Source organism: Muscardinus avellanarius, assembly GCF_963383645.1.
Source record: "Muscardinus avellanarius genome assembly, chromosome: 11".
NCBI classification, from domain to species: domain Eukaryota; kingdom Metazoa; phylum Chordata; class Mammalia; order Rodentia; family Gliridae; genus Muscardinus; species Muscardinus avellanarius.
Window position 1 is genome coordinate 22,542,119 of NC_137797.1, and position 18,774 is coordinate 22,560,892.

Consider the following 18,774-nt stretch of genomic DNA (forward strand, 5'->3'; position numbering starts at 1 on the left):
GCTGAAAAGTAAATAAGATTGAAAAGAGCAAATGACCTGATCTTTCTCTTTATGCTTATCTTTTTCTCATTCAGTCATAGTAAATGCAAACAATACAGCATTAAGATTTTTCACATATTAAATAATGAAGACTAATGACTTGTGAAGGTAGACTGTGTGCCACACAGTACGTACTAGGTGATCTTGCAGATACCATCAACTCAACTTTTTTAAAATAACACCAAGATTTACAAGCCAAAATAAACATTTGATTTAAAAATTCTGCTATTTTTCAGTTGTCCTTTTTCTCTTTGAGATTGGTAAGGACTGGGTCTTTAAAAACCTGAAGAGTTTATAAGAGGAAAAAATTCCTCAGTGCTTTAAAAAAAAAAAAACTGTTTAGGAATCCATACAACTGCTATTCTGCCTGGCATGGAAACAGTGTTTTCTGTCACAGAACCAATTCACTTTCCCACAGAAGTAGTTTCTTCAAGTCAACTATACAGAGATGTAAACCAGCTTACCCACGATAGAAACTGAAGCCGTTCTTCAAAAACAGGAGGCAGAAACCTCACCCAAAAAGGTCTTTTAAGTCATTGCTAGCGGAACTGCTACTGGTCATAGTGGTTGGTGGCTGTGCAAAATTCTGTGGGTTAAAGAAAGGATTACCCTGCATACCGAAGGCAGACTGTCCCATCACGTTCGCCTGTGCTCCCACTCCTGAGCTGCCCATCACTGGAGAGCCTTGAGGAGGTACAAACTGATTAAGCCACTGGTTTGGTTTCTGTTGTGACAGCTGGTTCATGCTAACTTTGGGTTGCTGAGGGCCAAAGAGATTATTAAGGGCAGACATATCTGTGGGTCTTTGTTGAGCTGGCTTCACACCAGCAGGAGGAACACTCAAAGCGCTGAAGTTTGGCAGAGTGGAAGGTGCTCCCAGAGTCATTTTGGCCACGCCAGGTGTGCCTGTGCTGCTGAAGAAGTTCTGGTTTGTATTAACTGGCATGTTAAATCCTGAAGTCTGAAAGCCCATGTTCGCATTTAGGCCATTTGTCAAATTTCTCTTTGTATTATCAATCGGTGTAGAAAACATCATGCCAAGACCCGTGGAAGGAACAGAAGTGAAGGTACTTGAAGTAGGAAGTTTAGGGGTGCTAATAGAAAGGCTGGTCAAAGATGACATGTTATCCATCAGTGTGTCTGTCAAGTCCTTAGTCTGAAATATAGGAGAGAATTATTTTATCTCCAATAAATCCAAATTAACTTACAATTAGTAAATATTTGACATTAAATTATAAAGAACAAGTTAAAATTAAGCTCAGCAGTCTATACCTACTGAGTAAACTACAGCCCACCAGTTATATAAAGCCTGCCACCTATTTTAGGTGATTTTTATAGACAAATATTTGCAATCAATCTGATTAAACTTTAAAATCCAACTAAGTAAAATATTACTACCCCAAAATAAAACTGCATACTTCTCATTATATCTGTACTATAAAAAAGGAGATACTAATCTTCTTATATTTTAAATTTCATCAGAATGCTGTGGGAATTTGTTTTCTCTCTTACGTAACTACCTTATAACATATTCTTACTTTTGCCTCTTGGCCAGCAAATATTTCCCCCCTCCTTAGAGGATGAATTTATGATTAAGAGGTTAAAAAAACAATCTAAAGAAAGCACTTAATATAAAGTTATTTCTTAAAGCAGGAAGAGTGAAAACTCTCTGCAAGCAGAGTTCATTCACTGCGATAGCACCAGCACTTACGAAGGTACCTAGAACATAGTAGAAAGTAAATTCTGGTCAGGTGATATAGGTACATCTGCCTAAATCAAGTTACTAACCTGACTATAACTGAAAACCAAGAATAGGAAACTACTCTTAGCTCAAAACTACATAAGAACATGAATATAATACTCCCAGGTCATTTCAAAGTGAAGAGAGCTGAATTAGTGCTATAAGACCTAATCTTAAAAAATAAAATAAAAAGCTCACCTATTCATTCAGCTTCCTCATTATGGTAAGAAACACTGTTATGAAATACTATACCTTAGGCAAGTTACAGTAGAGTTGCTGGAAAATCCTTTTATGTTCATAGAAATACTTGTTATTCTTTGGCATATTTCTTTTATAAGTACTAATGGGCTGGTTACTTGTAATATATTGAAATTACAGAAAAGAAATTAACTGTGACCTGTTTGACTGGAGCAATCGGTGTGTGCACCTGGGGCTTAAGAGGCTGCTGGCTTTTCAACTTCTGCACCTGTTCCTGTTCTTTTGCTAATTTTTGTTTTTCTTCAAGTGTAAGTGATGCCTTAAAACAAAATAAAGCAAAAAAAAAAAAAAATTAACCAGAAACTTGATAGATGCATTTGAAAAACAAAAGATTCCTTCTTGGGTAAAATATATCTAAGTACATTTGGCAGCTTTTACTACTTCCCTGAAAAGCAAACTATTCCAGTGCTGGTGAATGCCATAGGTATATTTTATGTCTAATTACTACAAGATTTAGCTTGACATAGAAATTCACAGGATTTATGCTAAAACATTTCTAATATGAAGCAATTATTATTTTTAAATATTCATTAGAATCGCCTTTTTCCAGACAATGAAAATATGATTAAGTGATTTCATTCTAAAATTCTAAAATTGGGACAATTTGTTTTATTTCAGCCAAAAAATAGTAACTTACCAAAACTCTACAGAATAACAAAACAAATACATGTTTTCACTGCCAACATTTGAATCAAATTCAATGTCTTTTTCTTTTATTAGCCTTGTTAAACTATAAGCTCAAACACTAGCACCTTTTTTTTTTTTTTTTTGTGGTGGTACTGGAGTTCCTGGAAGCCCTTCTACCTCTGGGCTACACTCCCAGACCTATTTTTACATTTTTATTTTGGAAACAGGGTCTCCTAAGCCAGCGTGCGCGGCTGGCTTCAAACTTGCACGATCCTCCTGTCTCTGCCTCCCAAGTGCAGGGATTACAATCGTGCGCCACCACGCCCGGCTAACACTAGCACTTTTATACTTTTGCAAACTATTATGTCCAGCAGTCCCATGGCTTTACACATACAGGTACACGTTTATGGTGAATAGAAGAATGTTCACAGCAGAAATTGAAAAGTGACTTAATAAACAAAATTCCAATAGGAAGTTATCACTGTAGAGTTTGTTACTCAAAATCCGAGGGAGAACAAACTTTAATGTACTCAGAAAAAAATGTACTCAAGATATTTTAAATTCACTTGTAAGATGGAATCAAATCTATTTTTAAAATAGTGTTTGTTTACCACTAGTCAGTCACATCAATATCATATATCCCTAATAAACCACAAAGGTATGCCATCATTTCTGTGGCACTCTTGCCCAAAATGCAAAATCTTAGTCTAATTATGAGAAAACATCAGGTAAACCCCAAATGACAGCTATGCTACCAAATAACTGACCAGTATTCTTCAAAAGTATCAAGGTGAAAAGCTGATGGGCCATAGAGTTAAAGCTGTCACCATGGAATGGAATGAAAAGAAAGATGAGGTTGTTGAATGAAAAAAAGATTGGAACCCAAATTCATGGGAATGTAGTAAAGAGAAAAATTAAAATATTAAAGAGCAATAATTAGAGAGAGCCCAAGGTAGGTGAATGGCATCAGTCTCCAGTAGATGCCATCAGCATAAGAACACAGAAAAAGACTCTGTGGGAGAAAGAACGAGAATCAGTCAGTCTGACAATGTTGCCATCCAGGAGGTCAAGTGATAAAGACAGCTAAAAATCTAAGCATGTTTATTCCCAACTTAGGGTAGGTCATGTTCCACTGATAAAGACATTTTATAAAGATAACCACAGAATGATTCTTGTTAAGATGCTAAACAGTATTTCCTAACAAAAATCTGTGGTCCACAGGGAGTCTTCAATATAAATAAGAGTACTAAAAAAATGAAAACAGTAAGAAAACTTACTCTCTTCTGTTTACTCTGTAACCCATCTTCTTTACTTTCTGATTCACTGCCAGTCAGAAGGTCTGCTCCAATGTTGTTAAAAACTTTGTCAATCTGCTGAAATTAAAAAAGTCCATCATCTGAAGACATTCCAGTGAAAATGTGCTTTTATTGCTTATAATTTTAAAAAAAATCTCTAAATGAGATAAACTGTCAGGCACTTTCTACAAAAATTAAATGTCTTCTTACCTGATTCCCAACATTTGTAACTTTTGTCTCCTCAGAAGCATTCATTTGATTTCCTATGTCCAAAGATCTACAAGAGAATTAAATAAGGATGAAACAATAAAAATAAATGCTATTTTAATACTCATAGTGAAAAATACTATTGACAAATTTACTAGAACCCAAATAACTGTAGTTTATTCTTTAAAGATCCTCATTTCCATTATTTCCTACTATGAATAATGCTTGCTCAAAAAATAATCTTTGTGTATAAATTTTTTTTTAAAAATTCCATATTTGAGATATGGTGTTCAGTAACCTGAAATAGTGGCTAATGCTGACAAGAGATTTTCTAAATAAGAATTTTTTTATGTAGAGAATATGCTGAGTGTATCATATTATATTTTATACTCAGAAGTCTGTGTGTGTGTGTGTGCGTGCGTGTGTGTGTGTGTGTGTGTGTGTGTGTTTTATACTAGGGATTGAACTCAGGGGAATGCTGTGCTACACTTCTGAAGCTACACCTTCAGCCTTTTTAAATTTAAAATAGGGTCTTTGTTAAGTTTCTGAGTTTGGCCTCAAATCTGCAATCCTGTCTCAGTCTCCCAAGTACTGGGATTACAGGTGTGTGCCACTGTGCCTAGCTAACAACATCCTATTTTAACTCAGTTTAACTTACTAATGTATCAGAAAAATTTCAAGTGTTTTACATGTAGTCAAAGTAAAATCTAGTAATTTTTCTAATCCATACCAAAAAAAATCAATCATGAGATAACTTTAATCTCATTTTTGGACAATATGCAACTCATTTACAACCTACTTACTTCTGCTGTTCTTGCATTATATGAAGCTGCTCCAGTTTAGTCTTATGTTCAGATTCCAATCTGTTAAGCATCTCTTTTATGACGGAAATGAAAGAATTGAACTGGTATAATAAGAAGTTGATATGGTTATAACATTTCAAATGTGGTAATCAATTAAGATACTTCAATTATTTGATCATAATAGTCTCTATTTTTACCAGTAGAACAGGACCTACTCATAGCACCAATGTCACAACAAGGGTAGTATATTTAAATTTAGAATATCATAGTGAGCTATTATAATCTTTGTATGGTAATAACATGATAGTTGATGAGGCTTTTGAATTCCAGAAAAGATGTCTCAATGATTTTCATATATGGAGTTATCTACTAGGTACTGTTCAAAGGTTTTTGTCTTATTTGTTTTGGCAGTAAGAATAAAATCCAAGGGCCTAAGAATGCACTCTACCACTGAGCTACACTTCAAATCCCTATTCAGACGTCTTGTATAAGCTTAACCCCAGCAGTTATATATCGATAATTTAAGCCTACTGGAAAACAATTCATTTAATAATATGTAGAAAAGTCAAGCTATAAAAATCACATGTGGCTAAAATAAATCTTGTTTACTGAAAAGTTAGTAGAAACATTAAATGCATACAATCCAACTTCCCAATAGTTAAAGTTCATAAAGTACAGCTAATACTAAGCCATAATGTAGTTTATGCTTTGGTTAAACTTTGGTTAATTACTAGTCATTCTTATGCTACTTCCTTATCACCATATCATCATAAACTATTGATTTAATACATATATTATAGGAAGAATCTAGAAACAACTCCACTCCCCCAAAAATCTTATAACTAATATCTGTGTGCTGGGTCCTACACATACACATTTTATTAATCTTTCTAACTTTTCAAGAGATTTATTAATATTTCTACTTCAACAAAGAAAACTCCAGCCAGGTGTGGTGGCACACATTTGTAATCCCAGTTCTTGGGAAGCCCTGACAGGAGGATCACAGGTTCGCAGCAAGCCTCAGTTACTTTGAGAGGTCCCCTGCAACTTAGAGACCTTGTTTCAAAAATAAAGAATAAAAAATAGGACCCTGGGTTCAATCCCCAGTACCACAAAAAAAAAGAAGGAAACAAACAAACAAACAAACAAACTCCAGTGCAGCCAGAGCCAGAGCAACTTGAAGAAACTAAACTTAGCTTACATGGCAAGGTCAGAATTCACACTGTCTGTCTCCAAAGCTTGTGCTCTTCCCTGCTACACTACACTGCTTCTCACCATGCTCTATCAGCAGCTTCTTCTGCAACTTATCATAAGAATGACAAAAAGCATACTGCTTTAATAATACCATGGCTGACATTTTAAAACCTTTTACTTATGTATAATATACTAACAAAAAAGCATATGTATGTGCACAGCTCAAAAAATCCACAACTGACCATATTCAATGTATCTAGTAGCCGGAGAGAGAAATAAAACAGCCCCCCCAGAAGCTCCCTTGGGCCCCTTCTAGTCTTCCCACCCACTCCCTTTGGTGATATTGGAGATTGAACTTAGAGGCATCCAAGCTACACCCCAGCCCTTTTTATTTTTTACTTTGGAATTTTACTTTGGAACAAGGTCTTGGTAGGTTGTGAAGAGTCTCGCTAAGTTGCTGAGTCTGGCCTCAAACCTGTGATTCTCCTGTATCAACCTCCCAAGTACTGGGATTACAGGTATGTGCCACCATGCATGGATAAACATCAAATCGTCTCAGTTTTTTACACTATACTTCACTGAATACCAGATCCAATGTGAACAAAAATGCTTGTTGTTACCTTTGCTGAAACATTTATTTTATCTTAAAAGTTTAAATACCTAAACCAGACAGGCATTTAAGGTCTACCTAGTCTCACTTAATTGTATTCCATTATTCTATCTGTCAAACTGAATTATTCCTTTCTTGTGGCAGTCTCTTAAAAAGATCCCCAGCTATCTCCTCCTCCTGCTATTTATGTCTGTGTCATCCTGCATCTTTGAGTGTGAGCAAGACTGTGACTGCTTCTAAGCAACAGAATATGACAAAGGTAACTGGATATTCCTTGATTACAAGAGACTGACACTTCAGTCTTGCAAGTAAAATCTCTCTCATTGGCTTTGACGACTCAAGCTGCCATGTTGGAGAGCCCCCTGTGGTGCAGAACCAACAATGGCATTCGATTAACAAACAGCTACAACTGACACCCTCAGTCCAACAGCCCCGAAGAAACAGAATCCTGCCAACGACCAATTAAGCAAGGTAAGAAGCAGATCATTACAAGTCCCAGGTCCTAGACTGCAACACTATGAAAGACTCCAGTGAAGAATCCAGCTAAGTGAGGCCCTGGCTTGACTAAACCACAGAAACTGCAAGATGATAAATGTATATTGCTTTCAAATAATAAATTTAAACCAGCATGGTGTCCCATACCTGTAACCCCAGCTATTCTGTAGTCAAAAGCAGGATGATTCTAAAGTCAAGGCCAGTTTGGGCAACCTAGATAGACCCTGTCTCAAAATAAAAAGGCTGCGAGCCAGGCGTGGTGGCACATGCTTATAAACCCAGTACTTGGGAGGCTGAGACAGGAGGACTGCGGTTCGAGGACAGCCACAGCTACTTAGGCCCTCTGCAACCTAGTGAGACCTTGTTTCAAAATAAAGAATAAAAAATAGGGCTCTAGGTATAGCTTGAATGCCCCTTGGGCTCCATACCCAGTTCCACAAAAAAAAAAAAAAAAAAAAAAGGCTGAGGATGTAGCTCAGCGGTAGTGTTTGCCTGCATACACAAGGGACTGAGTTTACTCCTAGCACCACCAAAAAAAAAAAAAAAAAAAGCTCATTTGTAGTGATTTTTTATGTAGCAATAAATAACAAACACAATCCCCAAACACATCCCACGATTGTGTTCTTTTTTCCTGTAAACTTCCCAGGCTTGAATTTAAAGTAGTCCCAAATCTTACTTACCTCAACATTCTGCTCATTTTCCAGCTCGCCATGAAACTTTAAATAATCTAATTATTAGGTGTTTAAGATTTAAATATTCTACCCTATACACTTTCTTTTTTTAAGTCTGTGGCATATTTTCCCTTGTTTTAACAATATTTGCATGTATTTTATGTATTTATAAAATATACAATGCCAAGAAAACAATAAGCTAAGCAAATTTAATAAACACAAACATTCCTACCTGATTAAGATTAAGATTGTTTTCAATACTCAGGGGAATGAGATGAGGCAATACTTTCCCAGCCAGCTGTTCTTTGGTGATTCCCAACTTCTTATGAGTAAAAGTACATTTATAAATACCTGATAGAAAATAATGCGAAAAATTTATAAGTTAACATAATAAGTTAATAGAAATAATGAAAACAGTATATCCACACAAGATCTTTTGGTAACTGGTAAAGTACAAATTTCTCCTAGGCCCCTACCTCTGCCATTTTTTCTAGCCCCCCGCCAACCCTTATTTTCCCAAACAGCCTCTCACTAACTTGCAGAGGTCTCATTAAATTGCAAAGACAGGCCTTGAACCCATGATCCTCCTGTCTCAGTCTGTCAAGTATTGGGACTGCAAATGTGTGCCACCATGCTTGGCTCCAACGCCATGGTACATTTATCCTGTGTTCTTCTGTTTTGTTTTGGTTTTTTTTGTTGTTGTTTTTTTTGTTTTTGTGGTACTGGGGGTAGAACCCAGGGACTTTTATACCTCCGGGATACACTCCCAGACCTAGTTTATACTTATTTGGGAACAGGGTCTCACTAAGTTGCTGAGAACCTCACTAAGCAGCTGAGGCTGGCTTCAAACCTGCGCCATCCTCCTGTCTCAGCCTCCCAAGCGCTCAGATTACAAGTGTGTGCCACCACGCCTGGCTTTGTTCTTCTGGTTTAAGAGCACTTTTTTTTTTTTTTGGTAGTTCTTGGGATGGAACCCAGGAGCATTTTACCTGTGAGCTATACTCCCAGCCCTATTTTTTATTCTTTATTTGAAACAGGGTCTCACTGAATGGGAAAAGACCTCCCTAAGTAGCTGAGGCTCTCCACAAACTGCAATTCTCCTGTCTCAGCCTCCCAAAATGCAGGGATTACAAGCATGTGCCACCATACCCGGCTAAGAACACATTTAATAATGGCACAATATTAAAAACTTAAACAGACCCAGGTTTAGTTCTAATACTGTAACAGTAATGTTATAGATTGCCCATCTATTCTGAAAACATCTATTTTAGATCTCACACTTAAATTTGAGGCATCTATTTCAAATGTGTAAAGTATAGGTACGGTAAAAGTATAAGTCCAAAACCTCTATTTGCTTTAACAAATAAACGCAACGTGTTTATAACTTAATAACTCACTTCAATTCCACAATCCTCCTCTGCTATCCCACGCACTTAATCAACCTACTGACCCACTTCCTATCCCTTGCTACATCAATTCCACGGTCTTGTTTTGGTAAAGTGAGCACATCTGCACCTCACTGTTTGATTGCTTTCATGTTATTAAGCATTTTGTATATAGTCCAAAGCATTAGATAACACCATATCCCATTATTTTGTTAATGTGCACATGACATGCATATTCAAACATAATTTTACTGAGCATCTACTAAATGTTTATTTGCTGAGCACTGTGCTCATTATTTTTTTATTTTTTATTTTATTTATTTTATTTTATTTTGGGGGTTAGTACTGGGGATGGAACCCAGAGGCTTTCTACCTCCAGGCTGTACTCCCAGACCTATTTTATATTTTATTTGGAAACAGGGTCCCACTAAGTTGCCAAGAGCCTCACTAAGTAGCTGAGGCTGGCTTCGAACCTGCGTGATCCTCCTGTCTCAGCCTCCCAAGCGCGGGGATTACAAGCGTGCGCCACCACGCCCGGCTACACTGTGCTCATTATTTATCTCTATTTGTTTCACTAAATTCTCAAAAGAATCCTACAATGATGTCCTTTTTTCCCTCATTTGAGAAATGAAAAAAGTTTACCGTACCAAGAACTAAGGAGAACCAGGATTAGAGCCAGGGCATATTTCTATTGTGTCAAACTCCTGCTCGAGACAGTTTTTTGTTTTTTTGTTTTTTTGGTTTTTTTTTGTGGATCTAGGGATGGAACCCAGGGGCATTGGACCTCCGAACTACACCCCCTGCCCTATTTTTTATTCTTTATTTTTGAAACCGAGTCTCACTGAGTTGCAGAGGGCCTCACTAAGTAGCTGAGGCTGTCCACAAACCGTGATCCTCCAGGTCTCAGCCTCCCGAACACTGGGATTACAAGCGTGCGCCACCACGCCTGGCTTCAAGACAGATTTCTATAAGCACAAAAGAATCATACCATATCCCAGCTTCGACATCTACAGAGGCTCACGATAAATACTTGTCAATCATTTCAGCCAAGATTTGCTAAGAACTTTATATAGGCTGTGGAGTATAGTACATGTTAAGATACCTGGGTGAGTGATAAACATTTTCTTAAAAACAGAACCTGCCAGGTATGGTGGTGCACACCTGTAATCCCAGTACTTGGCAAGCTGAGACAGGAGAATCACAGATTCAACAATTCAACAAGATCCTCAGGAACTTAGTGAGACTCTGCTTCAAAGTAAAAAATTAAAAGAGCAAGAGGTGTAGGGTGGAGGCAAAATGATTCTGGGCTCAATCCCTAGTAAACTAAAGAAAGTAAGGACCTCAAATTTGGTAAAAGATGAGCCTGTCAACTGTTTTCTGCTCTACATGTAGGACTGTTCCTAATTAGTACAACTGACCAACTGCTGTTTCCAGATTGGACTTTCACAGCTTTAACTATACACAAGCAATTTCATAAATTTCTTGACAGAGAAATTTATTTCATAGTACAAAATGCGCCATAAAGTTAATATGCTTCATCAGCACAGCAACTAGCAATGAAACATACTGGTTTAGATTCAAATGTATCTAAATTCTAAAATTCATCTTTATTACTTACCAGCTATATGATCTTGAATAAGTTACTTCACCTATCTGAACCCCAGCACCTTGATATAAAACAAAGTAATACCACCTATCTCATGGGATTTGGGGGAGAACAAAATAAGAAAATACAGAGAAAATACTTTGCCTCTTAAAAACAGAATACCAAATAAGCATCAGTTATTATACTAAGACTGTTATCAGCATTTCAAGTAGCCTTATTTGGCTCTCTTACTTTTGAACACTTTATAAAGAAAACCATATGTTATCACAATATTTGTGAAGCTAGGATTCCCAAATATCTTATTTCTTTATAAATGGTAAAATTATACTATTTTTGCTAAAATCCACACAAACAGAAAAATTAATATGGCATTTATCTCATCATTTACTTACTGATATCGTATAGATGAAAAGAGAGTACAATAGTTTTACAGACTGCAAATTTTCATAACCATAAAACAATGAAGTAGTATCAAATGACACTGAGTATGCAGCTACCTAAAATCCCCATGAGGACTGCAGGTTCCTTGGATGGAATCTGTTGCAGGAAGGGTAGAATATCATCAAGTACAAACCACTTATCCAGGTATTCCAAAATCTTGCCCAAGCACACCAATGAATTCACCCGAACCTATTAAACAGATAAAATTCAAACAAGGACTATTTTAAATTCATGATGATAATGGAATACCTAACTTTATTTTCAGAATCAGTTTGATAAAAGGAACTGCTGGATCTACGAGAATATACGTAATATATTTATACACACACACACACACACACACACACACACACACAAATACGTTTTTTTCCTTAAGAGAAACTAAAAATACTGATTTAATTTTATTTTCTTTTAAGCTGTGTAAAATAGTCACAAGGGTCATGAATAAATATAGCTCTTAGAGTATTTTACCTAGGTGTATAGAATTTATTTTCAGGATACAATATTAAGATATAATTTTTTTTTTTTTTTGGTGGTACTGGGGTTCCTGGAAGCCCTGCTACCTCTGGGCTACACTCCCAGACCTATTTTTACATTTTTATTTGGAAACAGGGTCTCTTAAGCCAGTGCGCGCAGCTGGCTTCGAACCTGCGCAATCCTCCTGTCTCTGCCTCCCAAGCGCGGGGATTACAAGCCACCACGCCCAGCTTAAGATATAATTTTAACTCATGACTTATATTTTTAAAATTTCTTAGAAATTTTAAACCTTAGAATAGATCTACAAATGCAACTCAGAAAATTCATATTTGCCACCCTAAGATAGGCAAGAGACTGAAAGTGCTATCTAAAATGCATTTAAAGTGATATATAAAGTGTAAATCCAATTCAGAGTCACTGTTCCAAACACATTCATTATAGCACCTTATAAATAACACATCTTTAAGGACCAGTTAGCATCTTTAAGAGAGACAGAAATACTAATGGATGTTAATGCAGATCACTTAACTCAAGTACCTATACTTTCTACCTCTACATACTCTTGTCTATATAATCATAACTAGAGTATTTACTCTGAGAAAAATGTATGCTATAATAAATTTATGCTGCCATAAAAAGTTTAGTATTAGATTTTTGAAAGGACATTTTGAAAACTGAATTTTAAGCTGTATATTGTTACCACATATTTTGAAAATTCACTGGCAAAGTTAGAGAACTTCAGAGAAAAGGACTGCACTGAAATCCCTTTAATGATGATGAAGAAAGAGATTCAGAGAGGGACCTCTCAAGCAACTGCCCAAGGCTATAGGGCAGTTACTAACAAAAGCAACCGTGGTTCTTGACTTCATTTCACACTGGTTCATTTCGGTAAAGACTTTTCCCCCCTACACTGGTTTATGTCTTCCATCTCAAAGCTCTTCTACCAAAAACATAAACTGAAATTATATGAGATGATTTTAAGTAAAGTCATGTCATACATTGCTTTTACCTATACTTCTATTAATAGTTTTTAATTTAAATTCACATTTCACCAGATAGACTGATAGGATATCCAAATAAGCTTTACAAAATGCAAATTTAATAATAAAGCCACTAACAAATACCCATAAAGGACTAGTCAAACAAAAAAGAAGCCGGGCGTGGTGGCGCACGCTTGTAATCCCCGCGCTTGGGAGGCTGAGACAGGAGGATCACGCAGGTTCGAAGCCAGCCGCTCTGGCGTAAGAGACCCTGTTTCAAAAATATAAAATAGGTCTGGGAGTGTACCCTGGAGGTAGAAGAGCTTCCAGGAACCCCAGTACCACCAAAAAAAAAAAAAGAAAAGAATTTTTTCCTTCTTTTCTAAAGCTATTTGAAGAGCAAATTCAATATTTCCTACAAAGAAATAGCAATGTGATAAATTCTTGGGTTTAATGCTAGAGAAAAGGTTGGAAACATTTTACTCTAAACATGAGATAATGAAGACTGTCAAGTTCCTTAGTATTAAAATTCTGTACCCAAAAGACACGACTACTTTGGTCAACATTTTTTGTACAACTACTTCCCCCACTTATATTAACCTAGTTTTTAAATTGTGTTCTTCTCTCTCTAAAAGAAGTCAAGTAAGTGGAGAATAAGAAATTCAGAGAAAGATGACTAAAATGCAACTTATAAAAGGAAGCTATTCAAAAATATTTTAGGCTGATATACTGTTAAACTTGATTATTTTAAAAATAACAAAATAAATTGCAAGTTAAAGCATAAAAGGATTAAGAGAAAAGTAAACATTCAACTCTTTTATTGAAGCACTCAATGTTAGGGAACAGGGAATAAGATTAGGAATTTATTATAAATTATGTATCACAAAAAACTATAGTTCATTTTTATAGTACTACATAAAGGCTACCTATAGAAAAGATGATCTCTATAAACAAGCCATAATAAGGTTATTAAACAATGAGAAAATTATCAAACTACTGAAAAATGAAAGAAAAATAAATGAAATTACTTACAGCAAGGGAAGACGTCTGTAGGCAGGCATTTTTAATTCTTGGTATCAAAGCATTTTTCATGGATGGGTAGTCTATAAGATTTGCAAAGGTTGGAATGATGTTTAGACACAGTTCCTATTAAGAAAGCAAATTTGATCAATCTTAAAAAAATACTCTCTCATTCCTTCACACATTCAAAAACATTTTTAATTTGTCTGACTTGTCAGTTTGAAATAAATGTTCATAAATATTATTTGGTCCTTTTGACAGTTCTTTAAAGAAAGAAAATTTATAATCACTTTTCAGCTTCACAGATGAGGGAAAAGGCTGAGAAGAGCCTACCCAAAGTCATACCAGATGAGAAGACCAGACATGGCGGTCCTCATACTCAGGAGGCTGAGGTGGCAACTCAAAGACGCCATCTCAAAAACAAACAAAACAAAACAAAACAAAACAAAAAGCCAAACTAGTTCAAAATAACTAGCACATAGTATTTAAAGCTCCCCAATCTCATTTCTAATCTCTTTCCCAATAACACAGCATAGCACCTCTAAATTACTTCTTGGTAATATGAGTGTTAGGAGTTTTTTGCTAGAAGCGCATGTGTGTCTGTGTGTCTGTCTATCTCTCTCATAATAAGAGCACAGGTCTCAATGACTACTAACCCTTGCCCATTTTTTATTCTCATTCTGTGGAAAGTCATCCCTTAAATGTATCTTGTATCTCTTTTTATTTTTTACTAGCACATAGTAATGATTACATTTATGGGGTATAGTGTGACATTTCAGTGCATGTATACAATATGTAAAGATCAAATCAGGGTATGATCTACCACCTTAGCCATGTATCATTTCTTTATGTTAAGAACATTCCAAACCCGATATGGTGGCACACACCTGTAATCCCAGACCTTGGGAAGCTTAGACAGACAGATCGCAGGTTTCAGGCCAGCCTTGGCAACTTAGTGAGACCCTGTTTAAAACTAAAAAATAATAAAATAGTGCAGGGACATAAAAAACGAAATGTCATCATGCATGACACAAAGAAGGAGGTTACAAACAGTTAAATCTTAAGTTATGTATATATCACTTAGCTAAGGAAGGGGTGAGATCTCTCCCTAGGAAAAAACAGGATGAAGAGACATCCGCGTTCGCATGTGTATTGCAGCACTATTTACAAAAGCCAAGAAATGAAAACATTCTAGTGTACATCTCTGCATGAATGAAAATGTAGTATATAATATGTTCAGTCATATGAATACACAATGGAGTATAGCGATAAGATGTACTAGTCTATATATACAATGAAGTATTACTCAGATTATATAACCTAGAGGAAGTTTAACTACGAGTTTCTCAGGAACTTTTGCTTCTTATTTTATATTCTATAATTCATGGTGGAAGGAGGCAATGAACATAGCTTCTATGTTTAAAATGTACATTTCAAAAACCTATGTCAGATATACATTTTTATAATGCCTCCCTTTAAAGATCCTACCTTTTGCAAACAAACCACTTACAACCTTTCCAAGTGTTCCTCAGAACCATCTCTAGCCTCTTAAATGTTTATAATCAAGCCAGGCGTGGTGGCGCATACTTGTAATCTATTACTTGGGAGGATGAGACAAGAGGATTGAAGGTTCGATACCAGAGACTCTCATCAACCTAGTGAGACCTTGTTTCAAACTAAAAAAAATAAAGCCTGGCTGAGGATGTAGCTCAGAGTAGAATGCCTGTGAGTTTAATCTCCAGTACCACAATAAAGAAAAATAATAATAATAATAATAATCAAACTTTACTTTTAAAACTGTAATTAAAAAATGTATTTTAGAAGTTATTTTCTAGCCTTCTACTTAAATGAAGCTTAAGAAAAAGATTCTTGTTTCTTGCTTTCTCTAGGACTCTCTCAATTTAGATACACTTTATCAGTCTTACCAGGCAATGTTTTAGACTGGTGACTAAAGATTTATACTGAATGATATAAAAAATGCTAGTTTCTAAAATTTAGCAAAGTTGTACTACTCAATTTGAATTATATATTATTTTAATAAAATAACGGCTGATATTTGTTGTCCAAACTATGAAGAAAAATGGTATTTCACATCTTTCAACCCTCTCTCTCCTGCTCAACTTCTCTATGAAACCAGGTCCTCTGCACAGGCCCTGTTGTAATGCTTCAACGAAGCTATAATTACAACTCTTAGAAAGAGTTGAAAAGTACTAAGTACACTTTCCCCAAGTCATGTCATAATCTAATTAAGAGGAAAAAAAATTAACACCAACCTCACGCCCTTGAATAAACTTAGAAGATAAAAATTGCAATGAATTTAAAGTAATCTGAAATATGCGATACTAGGTTCACATTGAGGGGAAAAATTAAATACTTTCAGAAATTATGTTTTTATTTATTACTTATTTTGCTGGAAAAAAGATTAACTTTTAAATATGAAAACATTTAGTCTTTTTTATTTTTTGAAAGAGGTCTCACTGAGTTGCAAAGGGCCTCACTAAGTAGCTAAGGCTGTCCATGAAAAATGATCCTCCAGTCTTTGCCTCCCAAATGCTGGGATTACAAGCATGCGCCACCACACCCAGCCAAAAAATGTATTTTTCAAAGAGAAAATTTAAGCTAAATTACCCTTATGACAGGACCTCAGATTATTTTTCCAGACATAAAGCCCAAAGAATAAAAAATTTAATAGCAAAAACTAAATGCTAACAGTTTGGTAAAGCATATGTTGCTCTAATATAACCTTTGTGGGGCAAAACTAAGACAGGGACCACATGAAAACAGGACCCCTTAGGAGATTAAAGCCTCTCAGGGAGGAGCCAGATAGCTACGCTAGCTCTCAGTCTTATGGGGTAACAGATTAACAGAAAATTAGGAGTTAAAACACGGACCTATCTCAAAGCTATAAAAATAAGAAGACGTGAAACTGAAAAGTCAGCTCAGATTTCTGAGACACTGTGATCAGCAGAAATACCAAAAAGCCAGAACCAGACAAGTCCATGAAACTCAAATGTACTGAGACAGGACAAGAAGTTGCTCTGTTCTGAAAATATTAGGAACTCCACTGACAATAAGGAGCAAGTTCCAGGTGGCGAAGAGCAAGCACATATGTATACTAGTCACTAAAGTAACCTGCAGTGAACTTTCCTTTATTAGCATAGTATATTTAAAAAAAAAACACGCCATGGTGGACATGAACTGGTAATGAGACAGGCATCAGGCATCGCAGGGAAGCAGCACAATTGAGAGAGGAGCCGTAACTAAGGCTCCACTTCTGCATGTGAGGACATCAAGAGAGGGCCCTGCCTCCCCACAGATGCCAGGAAAGCTGCTCCCCTTGGCTCGGCAGCCTGGGAGATCTGTCCCTGTGTGCTGCCTCCCTTGTGCTCACATGTAAAAATTGAAGTCTTGTGACCATCTTGGCTGTAGATTTCTCTGGTTCTTCTGATGGAGAGCCTAAGAACTCACCCAGGCAGTGAGAAAGCGCAACTATAAATGCATCAAGAATGGTCTCGCTAAGCTAGGTGTGGTGGTGCGCACCTACAATCCCGGGATTTGGGAAGCTGAGACAGATCACAGGCTCGAGGCCAGTCTCAGCAACTTAGCAAACCCCTGTTTCAAAAGATAAAGTAAGAGGGCTGGGGTGTAGCTCGGGAGTAGAATGCCTGTGCGTCTACTCCTCAGTACCACAGGGGGGAAAATAATGGTCACACTAATATAGATGTCTGCATAGCCACCTTCTTGTGTACAAATCAACTTCACTGGAAAACAAATGGGATTTCTAAATAGAAAGTTGAGTTACCAAGCATGAAAAAATTAAGTATGAGAAATATGTAATGTTTTATAAGAAAAAAAACCACATAATTTTTTTAAAATTTCACTCATAATTATCACTTTAGAAAAAAGAAAAGCCAGGCGTGGTTGCGCACACTTGTAATCCCAGCATTCGGGAGGCTGAGACTGGAGGATCGCAGTTCTCAGACAGCCTCAGCTACTTAGTGAGGCCCTCTGCAACTCAGTGAGACCCGGTTTCAAAATAAAGAATAAAAAATACGGCAGGGGTTGTTATCTCGGAGGTTGAATGCCCCTGGGTTCCATCCCCAAACCCGCCAAAAAAAAAAAAAAGAAAAAAAAGAAAAAAAGAAAGTATACAATAATTCAAGCTACAATAAATCAAACTTTCTTTTATAAGTGTACCTTTCTGAGATGGGTGTGGTGGTTAATACCTATAATCCCAGTACTTGGGAGGCTCAGACAGGAGGACTGCAGGTTGACCCATAGCAATTTAGTGAGACCCTGTTTCAAAATAAAAATGAAAAAAAATGGCTGGGGGATGTGTGGCTCAGTGGAGGAATGCTGCTGGGTTTGATCCTCTCCCCCCCAAAAAAAAATCAAACAAAAAAGAGTACATTTCTGATCAATAAAAGCTACAAGTATACTTCATGATACAGGTATTGATAAACTGACTCTTTAGTTAAGAATGGATATATTTTACTAACAGCATATCAATAATGTAATCCAATAAATACATTTACTACTGATTATTACATAAAATGTTATGAATTAAGCCTAAAATGCACTTTACTACTTCTTCAAGAATGAGAAGCACCATTAAAGAAAAGCAGACACTGTACCTGGATCTGAATGGAAGGAGCTTCTAGTGCTCTGTAAACCATTGGTAGGACACTGTTCTTTATTTCATCCGGAGGGGTTTTGGTTAACAGCAAATCCATTTTTTGTAGGAAAATTAGCAAAATCTGTTTAGGAAAAGGGAAAAGATATATTAAAGTCTAAAATCTTTAAGAGCGTCAATAGATGCTGAAATTTAACATTTCTTCAAAAGAGTAAGTTATAATTTTGACACTCACCATGTTGCTAGCCTGAAAGCATGGAAGACAAAAACATAGGAATCAAGTCTCTTATAT

The 18,774-nt window shown here is 36.3% G+C and overlaps 1 protein-coding gene across 4 annotated transcripts in view; it reads right to left on the reverse strand.

Moving 5' to 3' along the window:
• Positions 1-550: 550 nt before the first annotated feature.
• The window catches only part of SCYL2 (SCY1 like pseudokinase 2), a gene marked incomplete at both ends in the record, with an annotated part of 47,204 nt that continues 28,980 nt past the window's right edge, over positions 551-18,774 (reverse strand). Inside the window, 10 exons of one of the 4 annotated variants that reach the window (XM_080706241.1) lie at positions 551-1,195; positions 2,178-2,297; positions 3,943-4,035; positions 4,171-4,237; positions 4,971-5,071; positions 8,173-8,291; positions 11,429-11,561; positions 13,862-13,975; positions 18,484-18,606; positions 18,718-18,729. In XM_080706241.1, coding sequence (XP_080562367.1) covers positions 551-1,195; positions 2,178-2,297; positions 3,943-4,035; positions 4,171-4,237; positions 4,971-5,071; positions 8,173-8,291; positions 11,429-11,561; positions 13,862-13,975; positions 18,484-18,606; positions 18,718-18,729 — 1,527 coding nt within the window. Of the gene's footprint in view, positions 1,196-2,177; positions 2,298-3,942; positions 4,039-4,170; positions 4,238-4,970; positions 5,072-8,172; positions 8,292-11,428; positions 11,562-13,861; positions 13,976-18,483; positions 18,607-18,717; positions 18,730-18,774 lie in introns of all 4 variants that reach the window. The other 3 variants (XM_080706240.1, XM_080706243.1, XM_080706242.1) reach the window with 3 other exon arrangements.